This window comes from Dama dama, chromosome 5 (assembly GCF_033118175.1).
Source record: "Dama dama isolate Ldn47 chromosome 5, ASM3311817v1, whole genome shotgun sequence".
Lineage (NCBI taxonomy): Eukaryota > Metazoa > Chordata > Mammalia > Artiodactyla > Cervidae > Dama > Dama dama.
In genome coordinates, this window is record NC_083685.1 from 88,054,717 (window position 1) to 88,080,994 (window position 26,278).

At 45.1% G+C, this 26,278-nt stretch overlaps 2 protein-coding genes across 3 annotated transcripts in view; one reads left to right on the forward strand and one right to left on the reverse strand.

Annotated features, from left to right (window-relative positions):
* Positions 1 to 878: 878 nt before the first annotated feature.
* C5H17orf75 (chromosome 5 C17orf75 homolog) lies at positions 879 to 13,461 on the forward strand. The gene is made up of 10 exons (XM_061142823.1): positions 879 to 1,215; positions 2,015 to 2,095; positions 4,342 to 4,467; positions 5,388 to 5,531; positions 5,919 to 5,976; positions 7,453 to 7,572; positions 8,330 to 8,394; positions 8,547 to 8,683; positions 9,482 to 9,585; positions 11,237 to 13,461. The coding sequence occupies exons 1-10, from the start codon at positions 1,076 to 1,078 to the stop codon at positions 11,453 to 11,455; spliced, it is 1,194 nt and encodes a 397-aa protein (XP_060998806.1). The 5' UTR covers positions 879 to 1,075; the 3' UTR covers positions 11,456 to 13,461.
* Positions 13,462 to 15,876: 2,415 nt separating this feature from the next.
* The window catches only part of RHBDL3 (rhomboid like 3), a 55,201-nt gene continuing 44,799 nt past the window's right edge, over positions 15,877 to 26,278 (reverse strand). For both annotated transcript variants that reach the window (XM_061142825.1, XM_061142824.1), the window contains 2 exons: positions 23,345 to 23,405; positions 15,877 to 19,695 (listed from right to left, as the gene is read on the reverse strand). In XM_061142825.1, the coding sequence (XP_060998808.1) occupies positions 19,424 to 19,695; positions 23,345 to 23,405 (333 nt within the window). In that variant the 3' untranslated portion in view covers positions 15,877 to 19,423. The remainder of the gene's footprint in view (positions 19,696 to 23,344; positions 23,406 to 26,278) is intronic.

Sequence of the window (26,278 nt, forward strand, 5' to 3'; positions counted from 1 at the left end):
CCTGAGATTAACTGTCCAAATAAATGGCTTTAAGACATAATTTTAGGTCAAGTCATCTTCAATTTTGTGGTCTTGAGTTCTGGAGTCTGGGTTTGAAAGCCGACTCTGCCACTTATTAGGGCTTCGCAAGTGTCCCAGTAGTAAAGAATCTGCCTGCCAATATAGGAGATGCAAGAGACGAGAGTTCCATCCCTGGGTCAGGAAGATCCCCTGGAGTAGAAAATGACAACTACTCCAGTGTTCTTGCCTAGAAAACTCCATGGACAGAGGAGGCTGGCGGGCAACAGTCTACAGGGTGGCAAAGCATGGAACATGACAGAGCACTGCCACTTACAAGCTTATTTTACAGTGGACAAGTCCAGTAATTCTGGCCTTGGCTTACTCTTCTGTCAAATGGGATAATAAAGATATCTACCTCATGGGGTTGTGAGAATTAAATGAATAAGTATTTGTAAAGCACTTAGAAAAGTCCTCACACAGAAAACGCTCAATAAATGTTAGCTACTATTTTTCTATATAAAGTTATGGGATGTAGGTGTACTTTATTATCTTTAATATGGTGATAAGGTAAAACGTGCAAGAAAAAGATGCCTAGGCGTTACAAAAATCTTTTCTTTTTTCTGACGTTACAAAATCTTAAAACTAATTCAGCAGTTTTTGAGCCGCACAGGGCACGGGCTAGGACAGAGAATATAGCAGTGAACAAGATGACATTCTAGTAGGAGAGACAGTGAACAAATACATATTGTCGGGGTGATAACTGGGATGAAGAACTAAGCAATATAAGGGGATAGGATAGAGATTGATGCGACTGCAGTGGAGGTGCCAGGGGGATGTTTTGCATAGGGCGGTTAAGAAGTCTCTGAGGAAGTGACGTTTCTGCGCAGACCTGAATGATGTGAGAAAAAGAAGACAGAAAAATCGAGGCATTCCAGCTTTTTCGACCAAGAGCCCGGGAAACCAGCGGAACGCAGATGCGCGAGGACGGGGAGCCGGACGAGCCCAGCCACAGAGGACTGTACGGCAGCGGGGGAGCGGTTTGGCGGGAACGCAGGGCCGCTCAGAGGCCGCCGCGATGCTCCCCTCCTTGCAGGAATCGCTGGATGGGGATGAAAAGGAGCTAGAGAGCAGCGAAGAGGGCGGCTCCGCCGAGGAGCGGAGACTCGACCCGCCGCCCAGCAGCCACTACTGTCTCTACAGCTACCGCGGAAGCAGGTGCAGCGCCCGGGCGCCCTTGTGGCCCCGCCCCGGCCCCGCCGCCCGGCCCCGCAGCCCACTCCGGGTTCCGCAGCTTGGCGGCTCCCAAACGCCGTCTTCTCCCCTCCCAGCCAAGGTCTCTGGCCCTCAGGGCCCTCCTCGCCTCACGCCGTACTTCCCGGCCCCCAATCCTGGACTTTTGCGCCTGATCCTCCCATGCCTCAGCGCTGTGTCCTTGACATCTTCTCAGCCCCTTCCTGTCACCTCTGCCTTTTGTTTAGCGCAGTGCTTCGCACGGTCAATAAAGTCAATCCCCATCCCCCCTGTCCTTCCTGTCATTGTCTCCCCGTTTTCCTCCGTCCCCACCCCCCTTCCCTACCCCCATCTTCTGGTTACCGTCTGTCCTTGCTGCCTCTTTTCCCTCCGCCCGAGCCGACTTCCTGGGGCTCTTTTGGCCCTGTAAAGTCTGTTTTTGTTTTTGTTTGGGCTGCTTGTGGGATCTTAGTTCCCCCCGCAGCGAAAGTGCCTAGTCCTATGTGGACCGCCCGGGAATTCCCTGTAAAGTGTGTATTTAAGAGAAAATTTCCTTGACATTTCTTGATATTTAATTTAGGATTTCTTCTAGCATTAAGTGGCTGTTTTATGGGTTTTCCCTGTCACTGAAGCTAGGCGGAGGAGGACGGGGTTCAAGCATTTCTACCTTGCAGCATTTTTAGTGGACTGTTTGCCCCCTTCCTTGCTTGCTGGGGGAGGGAGGACATACTCCGCTGGACTTAGAGCCCATAGTTCATAACTGAATTGGTTTTGTGGCGAGCAGATTGGCACAGCAGCGAGCGGACAGCGATGATGGAAGCCCAGGTGGCACAAATGCAGAAACTCCCTCTGGTGATGATTTCAGGTAAAAACAGCTTGGCCATAAGCCGTGTATGTACTTTTCTCTTAAGGGCATCTCTGGCATGCAGATGTCAGTGGGTACCTTATCTGCCCTCAGCTTTCCCTGAATGAGACCATCAAGCCCACTTCACCCCTAGGAACCTCATCTTATTTTCCTTTATTCATTTATTCAAGGCTGGGGCAGATCCACATACCCTGGTGATTAGCACCATGTTGATTAGCCAGTTATTCTGAGTTTCTTGATTGAACTCCAGTAAATATTCAATATCATATGAGTATCAAGAAATTTAAAATCCTCCTCTCCCTACACACCCCCCCGCATTGAATACCCTTTCATAGCTCTGCTGCTGCATACTGCAATGTAAACCCCAAGCCAGCAATGATTGCTGTCTTTTGTTCTTTGATGTCTCCGTGCCTAGAACCTTGAGTGATAGGTACTTGGCATAGGGTCGACGTTTAATATATATTTACTAAGGGAAGGAATGAATGAACCTCAACACTTGATGCAAAGTAGGGTATAGTACAAAAATATTATGTTCACTGAGAGGCTGGATGATGGATGATTTAAGAAATTTTTCAGGTGCTGTAACAGTATTGTGGTTATAGATACATACATATATATTTTTTAAATCTTCATTTTTTAGAGATATGTAATGAGATGTTTAGGGATGAAATAATATGATGCCTGGAACTTGCTTCAAAATAAGTCTGGGACTTAAGAGAACAAACTTATAGTTCACCAGAGGGGAAGGACTGGGGGAAGGGATAATTAGGGAGTTTGGGATGGACATGTAATCACTGCTATATTTAAAATGTTTAACTGACAAGAACCTACTGTAGAGCACATGGAACTCTGCTCAATGTTTTTTTTTTTTTTTTTTTTTTAACTCTGCTCAATGTTATGTGGCAGCCTGGACAGGAGGGGAGTTTGGGGGCGAATGGATACATGTATGTGTGTGGCTGAGTCCCTTTGTGGTTCACCTGAAGCTATCACAATAGTGTTTGTTAATCGGTTATACCCCAATACAAAATAAAAAGTTTAAAAACAAAAAAGCCCAAAATAAGTCTGGGAGGTAGAGGGTATGGACAACATGGGGAGTGCAGATGAAAACGAAGATTTTTATAATTTTTATTGGACTATAATTGATTTACAATGTTGTATTAGTTTCAGGTGTACAACGAAGTGGCTCAGTTATGCAGATACACACATCCACTCTTTTTTAGATTCTTCTCCCATATAGGCCATTACGGAGTAGCGCTGTACGTAGGTCCTCGTTAGTTCTCTATTTTATATATAGTAGAGTGTATGTGTCAATCCCAGTCTCCCAGTTTATCCCTTTCTTCCCCCATAAGCTGATCATTGTCAAAACTGGGTGGTAGGTACATGTGGGTTCATTATACTATTCTTTCTACTTTTCAGTGTTTGGAATTTTCCTTAATATGGAACCAAAGATGTGAGGCATATTGGGTTCATATTCTCTGTTGGGAAATTTGGGGATGGAAAATCTTACATATTCAAATTACAGTTTCTGTTCATATACTAATCTCAACCAAACTGAAATGTTTGTGTTTAGGTTATAAATAATCACTGAGCTGGTGTGTTTATTCATGGGCAGTGGGTAGTGGGAGGCTTGAGGAAAGGAGAGGAGGCATGAAACAGTGATGTAGAAGAGAGTGAACCAGGAAATGGCATGAGAGCTGGGCAGCGGTAAGGGCCCACTGGTGGCTAGTAGTCGTTCATTTAAAATGAGACTAGCCGCTGTGGTTGTGGGGTTTTGTCCGGCCACATTCAGCTGCATGGGTGCAGGTGCAGGCTAGGTAGAGAACTGGACTAACCAGGGCTGAAGGTTTGCTAAGCAGATACCAGGAGGTGAAAACAAAGGGGTTGAATGAAAATGTATGCGGGGCGGTGATCATAATGACTGACCACGGAATTTAAGCTGGGCAAGAAGGGAGGTGAGGATGAGAAACTTGAGGTTACTGTGAAAAAGAGGGAAGGTCCGTGGGTTTGGGGGGGTGGTCCTACTGGAGTCATAATACTAAAGAGAATGAGCTAGAAAGATAGGACCACTTTAAACGGATGAGGCAGATTGTACTTGGTGACATACATCCCTAGAAGCCTCACCAACAGGAGTCAAATGGAAAACTCTGCTGAGTCCTTAGTGAGGGCTTTTAGCAATGTTGTGTCTGACTTACGGGGTATAAATGCAGAGTCCACTGCTAAGGAACGTGTGTCTTTCATTTGTCAAGCCTCTCCTTGGTAGATACTAGTCTACCATCTGAAGTGGAACCAGAACTACGCAGTTTCATTGCGAAGCGTCTTTCTAAGGGAGCAGTCTTTGAAGGGCTGGGTAATGTTGCAGCTGTAGAGCTGAGGTAAGTGTAAAATGTGCTGTGTCCTGAGATTTTATTTCTGAGCTAATATGGGAAGCGATGAGAAACTCCAAAAGATCAGCTCTGGCTAGACCTGCAAAGATCATCTTTGTCTCCTGGCAGCTGAGCCCTGGGCCTCACACAAACACACACACACACTTTTGAGGAATGGAATTAACTGAATGGCAGAGACCCTTCCTCCTAAGGGTACATATTTAGTCTTGTACTTGGGAGAAAAGAGCTTATTACCAAAACTGAAATTGTACAGTGTACAGTTGTGAAGTGCTTTCACAAGCTTCAATGCCTTTCTCCTTACAAAGGGGTGATAAAGCAGAGACTCTTACTTCCTATTTCAGATGAGGAAATAAACTCAGAGAAGTTAAGGTCCTAAGGCCGGTCACACTGATGGAGTTCAGGCTTAAATATAGGTGTCCTTGGTTGAATTCCAGCCATCTTTCCATTACACCCCGTGACTGTAGTTCACTTCAGACCATGATATTGGCATCAAGTCCCTTCAGGAGTATGAGGCCACATCCCAAAGGTAAGACCACAGGGTCAACACTTCTCATCTTCCTGGCGCTTCAGTGATTCATGTATGTTTATGGGAGGGAAAACACAGGTAAACCATGTCAACATGGGTAAACTGTGAACAAGAGTGAAATTTGTATGAATTTTTCACATAAGACAGAAGAATTCAAAGAAATTCCGTGTTTGTTAGGTGCTGCTTTAGCTAAAGCCCATTATGATGTATGTTCACTTTCCTCTGTTGTTATCAGTAAACCAAGGAGAAGTCTGGGAGCTTCTGAACTACAAAGCAGTCTAACGATATTGCCAGATCAGGATGACCAGGGCTCAGAGGAGCCTACAAAACTACATGAATGAGTTATCAAAAAATGCATTTTAGCTTTTTCTTTCTTTTCTAGAATTCCAGGTTGCCGAGTCGGTTGTTATTACTGCCTTTTCCAACAAGAAAAACCGCTTCCCCAAACAGCATCAATGGACTCTGAGCAGAAGTCTTCAGAGTATGTGGTCTGTTTTTTAGGAGGGTCTGAAAAAGGACTTGAGCTATATCCTTTCTTTGATCTTTGAGGATATCAGGAAGGAAATGCTGGCAAGCAAGTAGAGTATTATCACTGCCAACCTCCAAAAAGCCTTTCTACCTCTTATGCATGAACTTCAATTTCATACCTTCACATGACCAGTTTGTCTTCACTTGTTTTATCATGAATTTATTTATTTTTGGCCACTCAGCTTGTGTGATCTTAGTTCCCCTACCAGGGATTGAAACTGAGCCCTCGGGTGGTGAGAGCATGAAGTACTAACCACTGGCCTGCCAAGAAATTCCCATGACTTGGCTTGTTTTAACTAACAGTCATTTAAGAGATTTTCCTAATACCCTTTGAGAGATAAAACCCTGTCTTGATTCACCCTTTATCACTTCCTTAAGAACATACTTTCAGGCTTGAATTGGATAAGTACATTCAAGGGCTGAAAAATAACATGAACTGTGAGGTAAGATGATTGCATTAATATTTTTATTTTTTTATTTTTTGCATTAATATTTTTAAAGACCCAAATGACTAACATTATGTGACTGCTGTTCTTATCAAATCATCCAAGTGGGCACAGACACTTAAATTCTGAAAATGTGCTACTTTGTGGGCTAGTAGGAAAGTGCTTGTTAAGAGGAGCAGGGAACACAGTCCTCTAAGTTTCACAAGACTGCTTGTGATGTTTTGTATCTATGAAAAATTCAACCCATTAAATTCAAAGGTGTATGGTAACATGCCAAGCAAGGAAGAAGATGCTCCTTTCCTGATTTCTAGACACGTAAGATTTATACTCTGGGCAGAACTAATGGCCTGCGAAGCTGCTGGCACCGGAGACATGCTGTGCAACGGGATGACTGTCCTTGAACTCAACCTCAAAGATATTTAGAAACATCCCGTTTTTCAGTAATCGATCTTTTGTGAATTAGATACATCCATATCGATTCGTTTATCCATACCTTTTAGATACTATGCATTTGGTTTGTGGGAGTTAAGTCATAACTCATAAATTTTCTACCCATTACAGGTGGTAATAATTCCTTTTGCTTGTCGTGCATGTGCTTACAGTGCAGCACAGAGGGGAGTGATAGCCTCGGAGTGAGCCGGGGATACGAGCGCGTCTAGGGTAGCTGCTCTCCCAGGATGGGGCGCTCCCACCAGCCCCTAGGGAGCAGCAGAGCCGAGGAAGCTGGATGGGTCCCCGGCAGTGTGTCTGACCACAGCGGGGCGGGCTTGAGCACTTTGATGTGCTGGCCTGTGTCCTCCCCTGTTCACTTTCAAGTGTTAGTGAGCTGTCTGCTTTCCTCAGTGGTTCAACAGGCACTTTATAAGCTCATCCATGGGTGTTTCAGAAACTGTACCAGATGCTTGGGAGTTGGGGGTGAGGATTTTTTTTCCCTCCCCTTAAATGAAAGAAGTTTTATTCATTAATTTTTGGAGATAAGGATTATTAAGAGAGTATTTCCTGGAGTTCACAGCACAGTGGGAGGAGATGGACATGTAAATGCCCTAACTCCTTTCAGTGAAGAAATAGCATGGAACCCTATTAAGTCAGTCTCTTCATTTTATATAATGCATGTCTTTGTTTTTTTTTAATGCAGTACTGAATTAATCCCCTCTCTGCCTAACAAGCCCAGCAAAGTTATATCACAATTCCTTTTTTTGTTTTTTGGCTGTACTTCTCTGCTTGTGGGATCTTGGTTCCCCAACCAGGGATTTAACCCAGGCGCCTGGCAGTGAAGGGCAGAGTCCTAACCACTGAACTGCCAGGAAATTCCTACAATTCCTTTTGTTTTAATTGGTGGCATTAGCTTAAAAAAGAAGGAGGTTGTCAGTCCCCGTTTCTTTTCACTGTCAAGAGTATCATGAAGAAAATGTTAAGTCCATTAATTAAGGTGAGGGCTTAGATCAAAGCAAATGACATTCTCTCTTAATCTAGGAAAGCAGTGGGGAGAACCACATCCAGTCTTACCTGAGCAGCTGGTTTGCAGATGTTGTTTGCCCCATCCAAAGGGTGGTCCATCTCTTTCAGGAGAAGCTCACCTTTCTGCTACATGCTGTAAGTATTGCCCAAACGAAAGTATTTCCTTTATTGAGGATCACTTTGGCAGAGTTTGGTTTATTTAAAGACATACTTATTTTCTCTGAATATTATTTATTACTTCTACCTGCCCTCTGAATATTCATTGAGATTATGCTTGCAATAAGGATACACTGCACTCTATTTACACAGATTCAGAAAGTTATACTACGAAGGCAGAGTTGCGAATACTATCTTCTAATACAATAAAACATTTTAATCACTTTTTCTTTTTCTTTTTGGCTGTGCCATACGGCTTATAGAAACTCGGTTCCCTAACCAGGGATTGATCCCGGGCCACAGCAGTCAAAGTGTTGAATCCTAACCACTAGACTACCAGGGAACTCTCTAAAATAATTACTTTTTGAAGTGATATGGGAGAGATGTGATTTCTAAAACAATTTGAGAAGGAAAACGGAAATCCAAAGTAATTTTTAACTATATAAAAATGTCCAAATAAAATATTCACTAAAATATCGAGTAAATGGCTAGGTTTTTCATTTTTCATGTGTGGGTGGATGCAGCTGAGGCTGGACAGCCTCTCAAGCCCAGGTGGTAAGGCTAGGTTCCCGACCGTCAGTGAGCAGCTGAACACAGCTCTGGAGAGCTCTGGGGCGGTGCCCAGCAAACATGGTCTGGTGCGGTGCTTATTGGGGGAGGTGACGTTCAGTCACTAGCTACTCTGCAAGGAAAATTGGCATACGTGTATCAGCTGGGCATTGTTTTTCTCTCATAGGCTCTGAGTTATACTCCTGTTGAGGTTAAAGGATCAGATGAAAAAACAAAGAGAGACATTCACAGGTAAAGAACAGTTTTGCAAAGAGAGAACCTTTTCCACAGGCAGTCTGATATTTCTGTTTTTAACTCCCCTACCACGCAATGCAGAATGAATTTGCTTTCTCCCTCCCATCCTGTAATATAGTTTGTGGAAAAAGATTTTGTGTGTGTGGCAGGTTTCTGAGCGTGGCTAGTCTCCAAGGCCTCATTCACGAAGGCACCATGACGTCGTTGTGCATGGCCATGACGGAGGAGCAGCATAAGTCTGTGATCATCGACTGCAGCAGCTCCCAGCCTCAGTTCCACAATGCAGGTGAGCCGCAACCCTGGGAACAGCCTGAGAACAAATGACGCAAAGTTATCCTCCCTGCCTCGTGCAGTTTTACATGTTTGTCCCCAGATCACCAAAAACAGTAGCATTTCTAGAAACATGGAAATCATGACATGTCTAGCAATTCTACTCCTAGGTATATAGAGAAACTCTTATGTATGTACACAAGGAGACAAATACAAGATGTCCATAAGGGCACTGTTTGCAATAGTAAAGAACTGAAAGCAACTCAAGTGTCTGTCAACAGGAGAACTGATAAGCTGTTATACAATGGAATACTATACAGCTGTGACAATGAGTGAACTAGAGCTATATCTCTCCATATAGCATCCAAACATACTATATAGTGAAAGAGCCATTAAAGAAAAGTACAGTTTTAACATATGCAAATTTTTTAATACTATATAGGGCTTAGAGATAAAGTATGTGGCAAAAGTTTAAAGAAAGACATGGGCGTGATAATCCTTTCTGATGGGAAAATAGGGGGATGCAGCTGGGAAGACACACGTGGAAGCCACGACCATTTTGGTATTTCTTAGCCAGGTGGTGAGTTAAGGTTTTTTTAGACCGATACAGAAGTCTTAAATAATTCATTGTAAGCGTTTTATAAATGAGGACAGAACATTGTGATCTATACAAATATTGAGTCCTTGTGCTGTGCGCTTGAAACTAATGTTATATGGTTCAATTATACCTCAATTTAAAAAAGAAAATACAAAGAAAGGCAGAATAAATGTCTTATGATTTTACTTTTATTCATTTTTCTAAACTATTTTATAGGGAGCAACCGCTTTTGTGAGGATTGGATGCAGGCTTTCATGAATGGTGCCGAAGGAGGTAACCCTTTTCTTTTTCGACAAGTCCTGGAGAACTTTAAACTAAAGGTAACTAATTGGCTGTGTGCCAAGTGCCATATATAGTCTTTGTCTTAAAGTTTAGTTAGTACCAGTGACCAGGAAACAAATCTGCTTCACAGCTATGTCTGTTAACTAGGACACTTTCAAAACTATAATCCTCAATTTCCATTTATACCAACAGCATTGAAAGTGCCAGCTTCCCCAAACCCAGACACCACTGGGTATCTAAACTTTTCATCTTTGCTAGTCTGACAGGTGACAATGGTGTATCACAAATTTTATTTGTATATAAAAATTTCAGTTTATTTCAACCAAAACCAGAACAGTCCCCTCATTTCTCCCACTCCCTGTCTGCTGCCTCTGGTGGCCCCAGTCTGTACTCTTGAGTCCATGAGTTGTTTTTTTAATATATACATAAATATATATATATATATATATATATTTGGATTCCACATGTAGAAGAGATCATGTGGTATTCGTCTTTCTCTGTTGAATCCGTTTCACTTGGCATGAAGCCCTTGTTGCAGAGTTCATCCTTTTCACTGACTGAGTGGTATCCCGCTGTGTGTATTTACCGCAGTTTCTCTGTCCACTCACCCATCAGCTCACACTTGGGTTTCTTCCATGTCTTGGCTGTTGTTGGTGATGCTTCAGGGAACACGGCACTGCAGATATCTTTCTGAGTAGGTGCTTTGGTTTTCTTCAGAGAAATGCCCAGAAGGAGCATTGCTAGATGGTATTTTTTTCATTTGGATTATTACCTTAATGTATATTCCCAAAAGTGGGATTACCAAGTCAAAGGGTTTGAATGCTTTGGTTTCTATTACAGATTGCGAGCTTGCACTTCAAAAAAAAAATGGGAACAAATTACAGAATGTTCAGCAATGTGTATGGGTTTTCTATGCAGAACCTAATATAACAGTTTTTTATCAGTCTTATTTATTTTTATTACTTTAATATTGGCACTCCATAGCTATTCAAATCTGTCTTTAATTATTATTCAGGCTGAACATTTTTTCATGTTCGTTTACTATTAGCAAATAAACAGAAAGACATTTTGATGGAGCAAATGTATCCACTATAGTAAAGGCAATACTAATGAAAGGTATCACTTGTCATTCTTTATATATAAACAGTATCTTTATATTTTTTGATGAATTGTCAAGTAAAGTCCAAGTCTTAAACATAAATTTGCATTATTCTGTGTTTTTGCACTGTAAGCCTTATTCATAATAATTAAAATAATGTTCTAATTTTTGAAAAACAAACAAGAGCTAGAATCTTCAGAAGGCATTCATTTATATTTTTCAGTGGCCTCTGTATGTATCATTGCATTTCCAATAAATTGAATTGAATGCTTACTTATATTTTAGGGACTTCAGTCTTATAATTTATGGCATATCTTAGTTGGGAAGCACAAAAAACGTAGTTCCACGCCTAAAGGTTCAGAATTTTGTTGGGGAGGCATGTTGTCACCTTATTTAGGAGATTTGTATTTTTACTTTATGTAAAAGATTTTGTTCTATCAAGGGCAAAGCATATTAGCAATTAAAATATTTGAAATAAAAGGCAAACATTTCATTAACATATAGTTGAGTTCTCAGCTGGATAGGAGATCTTTTGCAAGCTTCATTATTATCTCACTGAACACATACTTAACTGGGTAATCTTTTTCTAGGCCATACAAGACACAAATAATTTGAAGAGATTTATCCGGCAGGCAGAAATGAATCATTATGCTTTGTTTAAATGTTACATGTTCCTAAAGAACTGTGGTAGTGGAGATATCCTTTTGAAGATTGTTAAAGTGGAACACGAAGAAATGCCGGAAGCCAAAAATGTGGTAGCTGTCCTTGAGGAATTTATGAAAGAAGCTCCTGCCCAGAGTTTTGGATGACGTATTTGGAGATGACTGTGTTGTGAAGTCATGCAAGCTGTGGTGTTTAAAACTGTGGTAGTTTTTATAACTGTCATAGGATTGCTATTTCAGATTATTTGAAAACACATTCTAGATTTTTTCATTTTGTATTTTCAAGATTAAGCCTAATTAGATGTATAAATCTGAGGCACATCTTCACAGTCATAGATAGATGTATGTTAGAATTGTGAAATTTTTACATTGCTGGTCCCGTAAGTTCTAGCTTCAGGGAATTGTTGCTTAAAACCTTCAGAGGTGATTTTGCGGCTTCTCTGAGAAGTTTGCTGCAGTATTTAGCAACTTTCCCTCACAGAAAAATCATAATACTTCTTTCTCAAGGTACTGTTGTTGTTGTTTAGTTGCTAACTCATGTCTGACTCTTTTGGTGACCCCATGGACTGCAACCCGCCAGGCTCCTCTGTCCATGGGATTTCCCAGGCAAGGATACTGAAGTGGGTTGCCATTTCCTTCTCCAGGGGATCTTCTCGACCCAGGGATCAAACCCTCATCTTCTGCTTTGGCAGGCAGATTCTTTACCACTGAGCCACAGGGAATCCCTCAATGTACTATAGCTTCTTTCAAAAAACTTATTCCTAGTTTTAGGACAGATTAACACCATGCCACCATTTCAAAGACAGATCTCTGCATCCTGTGGGTGCTTGATGGATTTTTTTTGTCCAATTGATAATGGCATGGATGATGAAGGCAGCTTTTATGTCAATATGCAAATAAATCATGTGTGTAAGAAATTAAATGAACTTTAAAAATAGGTGCACTAGCTTCAAGATAAGACATTATCTCTGATGGAAAGCTACTGCAGAAGTGGCCCGATCACTTTTCTTCATTCTTTTGTTCACAGGTATTTGCCAAGAGCCTATAATTTCTCTTTTTCTTTTATATGAAAATGCTGGAGTTTTTAAAAAGAGTGTTAAAAAAGAAACAAATTACATCAATTTTACAAGCAAACATAAAGAACTCACACGGAGATTCTTCACATTGATTTTAGTTTTCTGTACATGTGTTACAAGCCTTATATTGTTTTACTCTGAATCAACTGAAAGTGCCCTGTGTTAGAGCCATTTATAATTCCCATGGAAGCCAACTGTAGCTACACACACATGACTCCAGTTTGTTCTGCATAGCTCTTTAATAAATCCATTTGATAATGATTTTTGTTTGGAAGATCAGAAGTCTGTTCTCACTGCCCTTAGGATGCTCAGAGGAACAGAAGCCCGTAAAACTCTCCTAAACTCATCTAAATTCACATTAAGTGCTGAGTTTTAACTTTCAAGATGACTGACAACGGCCTTCTGCTTTCTCTTCTACAGAAATCTAGAGACATGACTCACTGAGCCATTTCTTTTCTTTAATGAGAAATACAATTCAGGATCCTCATAAAGGCTTTCATATAGTTTTAAACTTTAATAACTTGGATTGTAGTCAGTGTAGAAAAAAATCCAAGTACCATCTTTTTTATAGCATTCAGAATGACTATGGGAAACAAGCTATTTTATAGCACAACCCTTGAATCTGACTTTTTCTAAGGTAGGGTTGCCCACTTGGAAATCAGTTTTTTAAATAAATAACATTAGGACATCAACATTTTGAGTCTGGAAAATATGTTTTTCATTTTCAAATTCACATATCATTCAAGAGTCCATGTTGTAAATAGCATTTAAAAGCAAATTTATTACCTGCTTCAAATCATTGATGGATAGAGTCAAGGCATAATTACATATTCTTTATATGTACTTTTATATATATTTTTGGTAATGTAGGCTCATGACATCACATAGTTATATACAATACAGTCTTATTTTAAAAGTGTGTGATAAACTGTATATCACTGCTGTAGAAAAGGAAAATAGTGACATGGAGCTGACTGTCTTGTGGGCCATGAGAAGAAACTCAGAGCTCGTGACCAAAAACATGTATTATACTCAAATTTTAATAAGCTAATATATTAACTTTCAAAGTTTTAAAAAGCATTTGTTCAAGTGTGGAATACATTGTGTGTTATCTGTGTGCTATACACACAGGAAGTGTATGTTTGCCATGGATCAAAAATGGTCTCAATTTACCTATAATTATATTTATAATAATAATAATAAAACTTAGCTTCTCAGCAACACAGTCATTTTTATTCAGTGGGCTCAATTCTCCAGCCTGACATTTTTATTAATTCACAACAAGTTTTGGGGGAAATTATACTTGTTAGGCTAAGGAATTTGTTGAAAAAAATCAAATCGCCTGCTAGGAGACATCTTTCTGCAACCTACAGGAGGTATTAGGTAGAGTATATGAACAATTTCCATCACAGTGTTTTACTCATCGTCCAGTACGCTTACACCTGTCTAATTCAATGGCCTAAATTAATTCTTTTCACTCTCATTCATTATTAACCATGACAGAATGCCTGTCCTTTACCAGAGGATTACTTACACCAAATGCCAGGAAAGCCTGCAAGCGTCTCAGAAATAAGATTCAGTTACCAGGACTACCTTTCTCCTAACCATGTGTCTTCTCTGTCATGGAAACCCCACTGGCTTCAACGAAGTCTTTCCACCTGGAGGCCTAAGAGGGCAGCTCCAGTCCTATACCTGCTAAACTTCTTAAGTGTGCCTCACAGATTTCATATCACTCTAAGTTAGTGTAAATGCTACATTTCGGAAGTCAGGTTTGGTGGGGCGGTGATAGGGAGCAGTAATTAATTGATAGCTGTGAATTTTCTTGTGCACTACCTCTGGGAGGGCTGACAAAGTGGAGATCCTGTTAAGTGAACACCAAGCAAATACACCAGGGTTCATGACTGTAACCAGATGGCCCCAGGCCTGGGGCAACTAGACTGGATCTTTATTTTTTTTTTAGACTATATCTTTAAACAAACGCCCTGACGCTTCTACAAACTTAAGTGTCCTTAAAGTTCTATACAAACACCCGAGAGCTGAGCACATGAACTTTGGAACCAGGCCGTCTTGGCTGTGATCCTCCTGGCAAGTTACTGAACTTCTCTAAGCCTTCCCTTCATGTGTAGAATGGGTGTACTTATACCCACTTCAAGTAGCTGTGCAATTAAATAAGACTGAAAGTGCCTCGCCCAGTACCCTGGCACATAGTAGGTACCCACTAAGTGGTCTGTATAATTAGCCTTATTATCGGTAATTTTTAAGTTATAGGAAGAATGAGAAGCTGGTGGAAGGGAGGAAGCAAGAGTGAAGAGCGGAGTGGTAGGAGGCCAGAGGCAAAGCTGGTTTAATGACTGCTGGCTGCAAGAGAGCTTACCTTTGGGAACTGAGTCCCGGGACCACGGCTGCTGACAGGGTGCAACTTTCTGGACTCTGTTCCCCACACTCCAAACAGGTCCTAGATCTTGAGCCTGAACCATGCTCTAAAATTTGTTCTGGGATGACTTCTGCCATTCCGGAAAGCATTTAGAAATATTTGCAAATGATACACAAGAAACTGATGTGAAAACATGACAGGAAACAACTCCCACCATGAATTTTAACAGGGTAGTTTAATCCTCCACCGAAAGCTATGAATGGCGAAACTACATACACTGCCATTAGCTTAGAGAAACTGATGAGAATGATTCACCTTCTCAGCCTTCACCCAGTCAAAGCCCACTTGACTATTAAACGTACCAAGCACCAGACTACCTTTAACATTTGTGCTCCTCTTGTTTCCCCCTTCTGTATGTGAGCTGTCTGTGCTCTTTGACCCTGAGGACATTCCTATTCCTTTTTTAGGATCAGGGTGCTGACAGCCCCTAGAAAGCCCTAGGGACTTTCCTGGTGGTCCAGCAGTTAAGACTCCGTGCTTCCAATGCAGAGGGCATGGGTTCAATCCCTAGTCAGGGAACTAAGATCCTGCGTGACAAAAAAAGAAAAAAAAAAACACCGAAAGACTGGGCTATTGGGGTAATGAAGGAAGTATCTAGGACATTTTGAAGGAGACTCATCCAATAATAATAGAATATTAAGTTCTCATCGGGGTACAGTGTAAGAGTGGAAGGGGAAGGGGAAGAGCCACCCACCAGGATGGCTGGCACAGAGGTTCATGACCGGAAACCCTAGATGAGTTTCCATATTCACAGTCCTTTCCCTCAAAATTATATATAGAATTGTCTGTCTGTGCATTTTTATGGGAAGAAAAATCATAGCTTTCATCAACCACTCAAAAGAACTGTATTCAAGAAAGGTCAAGAACTACCAAGCTGGGAAGACCAGTGCTGAGCACGGATGCCCCATCCGTAGGGCACACATCACAGACCCACCCCCACCGTGGTCCACTCTCCCTCCCTCCCCAACCCTAACCCAGACCGAGATGAAACAGGCTCCAATGCCAGCCCTTCCTGAGTAACTGGTGGAACTGGTGAGAATAACTGTATAACCAATGCCTTAAAGAAAAAAAAAAAATCTTTAATGGAATCTGTGCTCAAATAATATGTTACAACAAAAATATACAGAATGTACACGATACAAAAATATTTAGAAACAAACACTGCAGCTTGGGATTAGTTTTGTTTCCACCTACTCCAGTCCTGGGGGGGAAGACAGGTGTTGGGTTGGGCAGTTTTTTAAGGCAGAGGAGTTTTGGAGCTTTCTGGCCAGCACTGGGACCATGAATGATGCCAGGAAAGGGTTTTCCACTGTACCCAGGAATCGGCATTATTTTCCAACGAAACTGGACACTGCAGGGAGGTCTGGGCTTGGTGAGAACCAACTCCCCTAATCCTCCGGGCAAGAATGGTTCTCGTGGAAATTGAGAACCCTATGAGCTGGCAAAGCCGCCTCATCCGGGAGCTTTTCCTAATTAAAAAACTAATGATGAATGGTGTCATTAGAATGAAATTTCTCCTTGGAAGGTTTGTTTTCCTTTCCCCAGTTTCTGTGATTGTTCTTCCATATAAGGAGGGGGTGAGTCCGGGGCTGCTGTTTGGGGAACCTTCAGTTTTCAGTCTCTGAAGCCTGTGGATAAAAGGCTGACTGGCTTCTACAGCCTGAAGATTCAGTCCACCCTCTGCTGCTCAGCACCCGGTCAGGTGGCCATACTGGATGAGGAGGGAGCGTGGGAACAGAGGGGCCTGCCAGGGAGGAAGCCAGACCCCCAAAAGTAAGCCTTTCTTACCGGACAGCTGTCTGCCGGCCCTGGGCTGGAGACCTGGAGGGCGTCTGAAGTGACCCCTGCCACCACTCTGTGGTCCTGCTTGGATGAGGTGGTCGGAAGAGGCGGCAGAGGTAGGCGCTGAACACAAGGAAGAACTTCGAGGTGGCTTGTGGACCAGCAGCAGCTGGGGCTGGCGGCAGGGGGTATAGAGAAGGAGCCCTGAGCGCCTCCCAGGCCTCACAGGGCAAGACTCCACACCTCCGCCTCACACAGTCCTTCTCAGTAACAAGCTTCCATCTGAAGCCCTGAAGAACTGGGTGCTTCCCTGACGGGCTTTCTAGACTCTTCCTGTTCACAGTCTTCCCACGCCTGAGACAGGAAGCCCCCCACTCCAGACCACAGCAGATAAAGGCAGAAATGTCTCCACTTCCTCCACCACATCCCAGAGCGCCCAGGTGCCAGGATGGAGGTGATGCCCTGCCTCCCAGCGGGGCACAAGCAGCCTCTGTTGCTCCCAGAAGGGACAGCATCACTCAGGGTTAGCAGGGGTGACAGCCCACGACGGAGTCCCTCCCACCCCCGTCCTTGCCCACATCTTCTCAGCCCCCTTTCCAGCTCAGAGTCCCCTCTCCTAAGAAGCTCACTCTTCCGGCCACACCTAGCTCTCAGGAGGGCGGACGATGGCTGGCAGGGACAGACTGGCACGGCTCAGCCAAAGACCTGGGCCCATCGCCCCAGGGTGTCCTGAGCACAGTGTGGACACAAGTGCAGCGTGACCTCGGGAGCCATACGTGGGGACCAGAACAATCTATCGTTGGGCCAAGACAGGGCAGGGCTTGGCGTAGCCCAGGGATGAGTAGGGGTGTCCCGGGGTAGGAGGACCCTGCCCATTTATGGGTGATCACAATGGCCCAAGACTCCCCAGTACCTGGCCTGGCTGACTCTGGACCTTAGCATATGTAAGGACTCTGACAGGCTTGAGGCGGCCCCATTCCTGTAGGAACGCAGCCCCCTGGGCTGTCAGTGTTTGGAGTCCCCAGGGCAGCATAAAGAGACAAGGCCATCCTCCCCACACCCTCCCCTTGGGGTGGGCACCAGCTCCTGCAGGGGATCACTGCCTCAGCCCTGTTTTGCCACTTGTTTTGGGGTGGGGGCACAGATTTGACCATCTCCTTGTGCCCTCCCGGCTCTGAGCATCCGAAGGCTGCCCTCCTCACCTACAATATTCCAAGCACCCACCGATTCTTCTCCAGGAGCAGCTTCCTGTCTGAATTGGAGGCCCTGTGCCCCCCAACTTCAAAAGGACACTTGGCCCCAACATTCCTGCTCCAGCCTTTCCTGCACCCCCAAAGCTCCTTCCCTCCTAAGGGAGACAAACAGAATCTTTTCAGATAGGAAGGCTCTTCTAGGCGGGAGTCAGACCAGAACGTGGCAAAGGGGAGGGAAACCTCAGCATCCTCAAGGTCCCTGGAAGGGCCTGAGGTCTCCCTTGACCATAGCACATCTCCCGCTGGTCAGGGATTCTCAGGGAGGCACCGGGAAAGAACGAGGGTGGGGAAGAAGGGGGCGAGAGTTTCCTGTCTCTCAGTGCCCTCCATCCTCTCAGGCAGACTCCCCCACAGCCCCCACCCTCTGCAGGCTTCCCCTGCAGCCTCCAGCTGGCCTCACATCATCTTTCCCATCACATGTGCACCTGCCCACCAAACCATGCATGTGCACACACACGCATGCACACACATACATGTACACACGTACCAGAACATGGGCTCTGCAAGCAGAAGGCAGGCACACTGGGGGCTGTGAGCAGTGGAAGGGGAGGAAAAGACCCTGAACAAAAGGGGATGGATGTCCGGACACTGGTGTGAGATGTCAGCACTCGGGAGAAGTCCGAAGCCAATACCCTTCCCTTCCCCCAGGCGCTGGGGGTAGGGGGGCACGTGGTGAGGAGGGGAGTGAAAGTGAAAGTCGCTCAGTCCTGTTGGACTCTTTGTGATCCCATGGACTGTAGCCCACCAGGCTCCTCTGCCCACGGGGATTCTCCAGGCAAGAATACTGGAGTAGGTAGCCATTCCCTTCTCCAGGGGATCTTCCCGACCCAGAGATCGAACCTGGGTCTCCCGCACAGCAGGCAGATTTGTTATCATCTGAGCCACTGGGGAAGCCCTGAACAAAGTTATTGCCTCCCTCTCGGGCTCCTCTCACAGGTACCCTGAGGGCAAGGGGGGGCCTGGAGCCATAGGATCTCCCTCTGCTCTCTCCAGGCCTGAGAGGCCACACCCCAGTGCCCACCAACAGGCATGGGAGGGCATCCTGGCTTCCCCCAGCCCTGACCAAAGTTGACCATCCTCCACCACCAGGCCCCCTTCCACTCCAGAGCTCCATACCCAGTAGCTTTGGAGGGAACAAGTCCTGGCCCATAGTGACCTGTGGGCTGGACAGGGCCTGCCTGGCTATATAGCCGCGGGCCTTCCTTCCCCTCTTAGGTACCTCTGGGTGGCGGGTGAAGAAGGCTGCCGCCCAGTCTGTGTCCCTGAACACATGGGACACGGCCAGCCCCAAGGGACGGCCACTCTCACCTCGCCCCAGGCCTTCACCCTGGCCCGAGGTCCTCAGAACAGTCTTGAAAAACTACAGAAGCCATATCCAATTCCTCCAGTGGGTGCCTTCAGAAAAAGGCCTCCACTGCCTGTTCAGATCTGAACACAAATGTTACAGCAGCGCAGCCTCTCCTGTCCTCTCCTCTCTGGCCTCACTGAGCTGGTGATGAGAAAAAGAATGCGGCTGCTCCTGGCTGACGCTGCTTCTCCCTTCTCTCCCGGACCAAGGTCCTCCAGGTCTCTAGGGGGGCGGCGGCAGCTTCAAGTCCAGCAGGGTGTAGGCAAAGATGTTCCAGAAGACAGCGAACAGCACAAAGACGGTGTACATGGCCACGAAAATCCACCACAGCGACTGGTCCTGCAGCCTCTGCTCGTAGTTCCTCAGGACCACCACGCCCAGGGTGATGCCCACAGCCACGCCACCCAAGTGCGCCACGAAGCTCGGGTGAGGGCAGGGCGGGTAAGCTGATGGGTGGAAGCGCAGCCACACGGCCCGCCCAAACTCCATGCTCACTGCGAGGGGAGGAAGCACAGTCAGGTCACCGGAGGGAACAGGGCGGGAGCCGAGCGAGAGGTCTTGCCCTCCAGCCAGCCACCCAGTCATCCAGCCACTAATTCTTTCACTACCCAACAGGCCAGCACTGTTTGCTGTGTACACTGGGAATACAATCATGAAGACGGCAGACACACCACTGTTCTCCCAGGGCTTACAGAGTCTGGTCATCAACCAGCATATAATTACATACGTAAGATAATCCGGTAAAAGGCCAGAATACTGGAGTGGGTAGCCTTTCCCTCCTCCAGGGGATCTTCCCAACCCAGGAATCTAACTGGGGTCTCCTGCATTGCAGGTGGATGTTTTACCAACTGAGCTATCAGGGAAGCCCAAAAGAAACCCTATGGGAAGAGAAAAAATAGGTGATTTAAAATCAAGGCTATGTTTCAGGAAGGGGATTCTTTAGTTTGGAGAATCAGGCCAAAGCTTCCTAAAGGAGGGACATTTGAATATCAAGAGAAGACCCAGAACTTCCCTGGTGGTGCAGTGGTTAAAATTTCATCTTTCAAGGCAGGGAGTTAAGAGCCCACAGGCCTTGTGGCCAAAAATTCAAAAACACAAAATACTGTAACAAATTCAATAAAGACTTTAGAAATAGTTCTGTATCAAGAAAAAAAGTCTTAAAAAAAAAAGAGAGAGACAAGATCTTAAGAAGAGTGCTTCAGGCCAAGGGGACAGACAGCTCTGTGCAGAAGCCCAAAGGGCCTGCACCCCTGTAGTCATGAGTCCTGGAGGCTCAGTCTCCCCATCTGTATAAAGTTTCAGACTCTGTGTACCAGGCTACACTGCTGGGACATTAATAAGGATCTCAGTACGTGTGAGCCCTTTATAGTCTACTAAGTGTCTTCATGTACTAAACCCTGGAGAACCCTCAGAACTGGTGCTTTTGTGGTTGAAAGGAAGCGATGAAGGGAGAGAAGGGCAAAGAAGGAACAGAAGTAAATAATCTCAACAAAGTGTTAGAATGTAATCTTAACAGAGTCAAAAGTGCCCCCATTTTGTTCTCCAATCCATCCTTCTTGTGCAAACTTGGCTTGGCCAATTCAACAGGGAAATACTCTCTTGAAGGGATAAGTGCCATTTTATTACCTATCACCCAAAGGACCTTATTAGGTTACCATTTAACTAACCAGGATGCCTCTCTCCACCCTAACCACCCCAGAGATGCCAGCACCTCCAAGGATGTTCATTCCCTGGGGAATTGCCTAAGCTTCCAGGCCTGGGCCCTGCAATCCCAGGGATGGCCAATAGATGGCAGAAAAGGAGAGGCGAGGGACACACATCCTTACCTCCTCCTGCCTCCCCAGGTCCCAGGGCAGCTTCCTGCCTTTGCCTTGCAGGCCCTGCAGTCCACAAGGGAGGTTGGAGGGACATTGGTCTCAGTTCCAAAATAGCATTTTAGATTTTATAACACTTTTAGTTAGATTCTTTTATTTTTAAAAAAAATGCTTTCTTTGATGTGGACCATTTTTAAAAGCCTTTATTGAACGTTACAATACTGCTTCTGTTTTATATTGTTTCTTTTCTTTTCTTTTTTTTTTTTTTTTTTTGGCCAGGAGACATGTAGGATCTTAGCTCCCCAACCAGGGATCTAACCTGCAGCCCCTGCACTGGAAGGAGAAGTCTTAACCACTGGTTCACCAGGGAAGTCCCCAGGTTGTATTCTATTAAACAGTAAGACCCATGACTCTGCTCCCTTTTCTACAAACAGGCAAATTCAGTCTGAGCAGATGAGGAAGCTACGCTCCCCACAGCTCCTAGCCCACGGCCTCCCATAGCCCCACCCCCGCCCCCCGCCACTCCCAGGCCCTGACTCAAAGATTCTGTGAGCTTTAGAGCTGGAAGGTCCTCTCTGGGATTAGAAATCCTCCAGCCCCATCCAGGAAACAGAGACCAGAGGACCCTGAAAGCCATGGGGTACAAAGGATGTAGAAGTGGATCTAAGTGAAGCCCACCTGGGCCCCTTATCCGTTCCATATCTGTTCTCGCTCAGTTCTTCCTCTTCCCCACAAACCAAGTGGCTGACCCAGACAGAGACAGTCCCGGAGCTCCTGCCCAGCCTGGCGAAAGTGCAGCGCATTAGAGATGGCACAGGCTCACTCTGAATTCTGCCTCTACCACCTGTAGGGGGGGACCTTCACGTTCTGAGCCTGTAACTTAAGCCTAAAAACAATCCGCTCCTCGTAGCCATGTTCTGGGGACTGAATGAGACCTTGTGTGGCCCTCTTCTCGCTCCTGTTCAGACTCGTCTCTTTCCACCTCAGAATGAACCTCTTGGCCTCTGGTCTCATCCCCCGCACACACCTGCCCCTCCACACTGCATCCTGATGAGTCACTGAGAACTCAAAACTGTCAACAGCTCCCTCATTTAAAGCCCCCCACTGGCCTCCTAGAGCATCTGGGGATGAAGCCCAATCTTTCTCTTTTTTTTTTTTTTTTTAAATTTCATTTTATTTTATTTAATTTTTGGCTGTGTTGAGTCTTCATTGCTACTCGGGCTTTTTCTCTAGTTGTGGTAGTGGTGGCGGTTGGTGGTTTAGTCACTGAGTCATGTCTGACTCTTGTAGCCCGCCAGGCTCCTCTGTCCATGGGATTCTCCAGGCAAGAATACTGGAGTCGGTTGCCACCAATCTTTCTCTTTGCATTTAAATCGCTCCACGGTCTGACTGCAGTGATCTCTTACACAATCACACACAGTCCTAAACCTCATGGGCCAGTTTTGTTAACCAACTTGCCAGCCATTACCCTTCACTCTTCTGCACCTTTGTTTCTGCTGAAGTGGCCTCTTGCATCTTGTCTACCTGGTGAATATCTGCCTTGTCTTTCACACTCAAAATGCCCTTTGCAGGTAGACTGACTTCTCTCAACCAAGGCCCTCATCACACCTGTTCACAAGGGTTCGTGGATTAGCTATAGCTTGTGAACCTGCCTAACGGCAAGTTTTAGAGTGTGTGTAGGTGTGTGTGTGTGTGCACATGCCCATGTGAGCTTGCTCATATGTGCCTTTTTCTGGAAAGTAATCCTGAGTTTCCAATAGGAGATCGCAAAGGATTGACTCTGTGACCCAAAAGGTTAAGAAATTACTTTTCTCACAAGGAAAAAAAATTTTTTTTCAATTTCTTTAATTCTGCATCTATACGAGATGATGGATGTTCACTAAACTGATGGTACTAAGCATTTCATGATGCATATAAGTCAAACCATCAGGCTGTACACCTAAAACTCATGCAGGGCCGTGTGTCAATCTTATCTCAATAAAACTGGAAGGAAAAACATTCTTAAATAAAAACATTGAAACCAGAAATTTTTTTAAACCAAAAGGAATAAAAGACAAAAAAAGGTTATTTTTCTTGATCTGACCATTGAGCTGGAGACTTATCCCATGTGGACTTTCCTATCTGCACAGTCTATGTCTGTGAAAAGTAGAAGGCCAGGGAGCAGCACTGTAGGTCTGACCCTCCTGTAACCCCCACTTCTGTGCACATTGTGGACATGTCTCCCTTCTCTTTTGGACCACAAGGCCCTAAAGAGCAGGGACTATGCCATCTCTATATCCCCCAGGACTGGTCCAGGGCCCCCCTCCCCCAGCCAGCCCTTAGAACTTACTACAGATCAAGGCCACAGCCATCCGCAGCAGCTTGAATTGACACTTCATGCCTGACCAGTTCTAGGGACAAAAAAAGAGAGAGTTTCATTAGTTCCAGATCAGACCACTTCTCTGCAGAGGTAGCCAGCCTAGGAAAAGCTGACATTTAAAAGAGTCATCTCCGGGAATTCCCTGGTGGTTCAGTGGTTAGGATTCCTCACTTTCACAGCCAAGGGCTCGGGTTTGATCCTTGATCGGAAAACTAAGATCCCACAAGCTGTAGAGTGAGGCCAAAAATAAATTTAAAAATAAAACTCATGGGGTTTTCCTGGTGGCCCAGTGGTTAAGACTCCATGCTCTCAATGCAGGGGACCAGTGTTCACCCCCTGGTGAGGGAACTAGATCCTGCATGGTACAACTAAGAGTTTGCATGCCACAACTAAAGATCCTGTATGCTGCAACTAAGGCCTGGCACAGTCAAACAAATAAATGTAAAAATAAATAATTTTATAAATTAAAAAAAAATAAAATTTGTAAACAGAGGAAATGCTAAAAGAGTTGGAGTATAATAAAAATAAAGATGGAGTTTAAAAAGAAATCATCTCTATTAAATCCTGAATGAGGTGGTGGTGGCATACTCCCAGATCACAGCAGCACGGCTTTGAGATTTTAGGGGTTGGTAGGTTGGTTACTGTCATAAAAACTCTGGAGCTGTACCAATATAGGAAGAGAATCTAGATCCTGGGAGATGCGAGTCCCTGTCTCCATGACACAGACAGATATCTGAATGTTGCCCCAGCTGCTAGGTCTCGTGGTTACAAAGCGATGCAGGCCAGCAAAGCAAGCCAAGTCAAAAGAGAACCATCAGGATGATAGGAGAACTCAAACTCCTGCACCTGAGAAACAAATGAAGAGGGGACTTGGGGGAGGTCAAGTTCACTGTGGTCAGCTATCAAGTGAGTCAACACAAGCAAAGGGCATATTTAGTGCAACCTGTAAGCAGAGACACAGATAAAACTTCAGAGAGAGACTTTTCTTTTTAAGCTCAGGATAAGCTTCCATTTCTAATCAGCTGAGCTGTCCAAAGATGGAATGATCCATGGGATGGTGAGTTTCCCATCACAGAGGGGTCCACATGGGGGCTTCGCATCACTCAGAGCGGGTGCTCGAGAGAATCAAGCATTGGAAACGGGGTGGGCCAGATGGCCTTCAGACAAATCCCTCTTTCCCCTGAGAATCTCTGAACACTCTGAACCTCCAAAGCAGATAATCAGAGCACAATTATTCACCTTACAAAAGGGCTGTTCACTTTACAAAAGACTTCGCCACAGGGCTCCTTTGAGGGGCACCCCTGCAGTGCTTTCAAAGCTCCACTCCATTTACCCAGAAGCAGAAAGGAGCCCGGAATCTCCCTGGAAAACATCAGTCTTGGGGGAGGAGGCAAGCGGGGATGCTCCGGCTTCTGTTTGCCCCCACCCACCTCCCCTGCCTTTGCTGCCTGGCCCAGGCCCAGCTCAAGGGCACATCTTGAACTCCTCTGAAATAGCGGGACCCATGCATGAAATCTGACGGGGCTCCTGAACACTGGCACAGACAGCAATGTCTATGGAAGCTTCAGTGGACCAAGTGGAACGGAGGGACGCTGTCCCAAAGACAGAAGTCCTGCCACATTCAGCTCTTTGCCCTTGGCCTCCCTCTTCCCCATTATTCCTCAATGATCAGCATGTCCTTCCTCACAGAAAGCAAGGTAGTCCAGTGGCTAAGACTCTGGGCTCCCAATGCAGGTGGCCCACATTTGACCCCTAGTCGGGGAACTAGATCCCACGTGCCACAACTAAAGATCCCACGTGCTGCAACCAAAAAAAACCAAAGAAAGATGAGGTGAGTGATACACGGTCCCTCTTCAGGTGGGAAAGTCTGATCTCTGCTTGCCGACATGTTCTGTACTAAGAAGCAGATGGCAGGACGTTGTCCCCTGCCGGGGTTTGCCCGCAGGGGACTCTCACTGGGGGCCAAGGACCAGAACAGGAGTTGGTACCTTCCATTGGATCTGGCAACCCAGTCCGAGCTGGCTCAGTTGGTTGAAGGTGGGGCACCCCTCAGCTCCTCTCCAAGAGGAAGCCTTAGGATGGGAGGGACCTTGGGAGTCACCTGATGGGCCATCTCCTCCCAAAGGGACACCCCCGGGAAGGGGTTACAATCACGGAAAAACTCTCCCTGCCATTGTCCAGCCAGGCTTTGCCTCCCTGTGATGTCCACCCACGGGTCTCCATTCATCTCTTAAAAGTGACACCCACATTCACAGCAGTGTGATTCACAACAGCCAAAAAAATGGAAGCAAATCAAGGGTCCACGGAGAGATGAACGGAGAAATGGAAGGTGGGCTAGCCACACAGTGGAATATTACTCAGCCTTCAAAAGGAAAGAAGTTAAGACTCATGCCAAACTTGAATGAACCTTGAAGATACTATGCTGCTAAGTGAAATAATCCACTCCCCGAAAGACAAATAGCATTTGCTTCTACTTACAGGAGGTACAGAGGAGTCAAATTCACAGAGATAGAAAATAGATTAAAGGTTGCCAGAAGGTGGGAGAGAGAGGAATGGGAGTTGTTGTTAAAAGGGTATAGAGGTTTCATTCTGCAAAATGGAAAGAGTTCTGTAGATAGATGGTGATTTGTATCACACTATGATATGAATGTACTGAACATACTTTAAAAAAAAGTGACATGGAACACTTCTAATATCCCTTTTAATCATAAGAGCCCTCTGTGGGTTCTGACTGATACTATGGGGAAAGTAAGTTTAGAATGTATTGGTCACGCTTTCCTTCAGCTGAGGTCCACACCCCTCTGGGTCCTACCTGGGATTCACCTTAAAAAGTACTGTCTGTATTTTTGGTCTGGCAAGATCACCACTGGGATGACTCAGAATTCTTTTTTTCCAGGGTCCTTG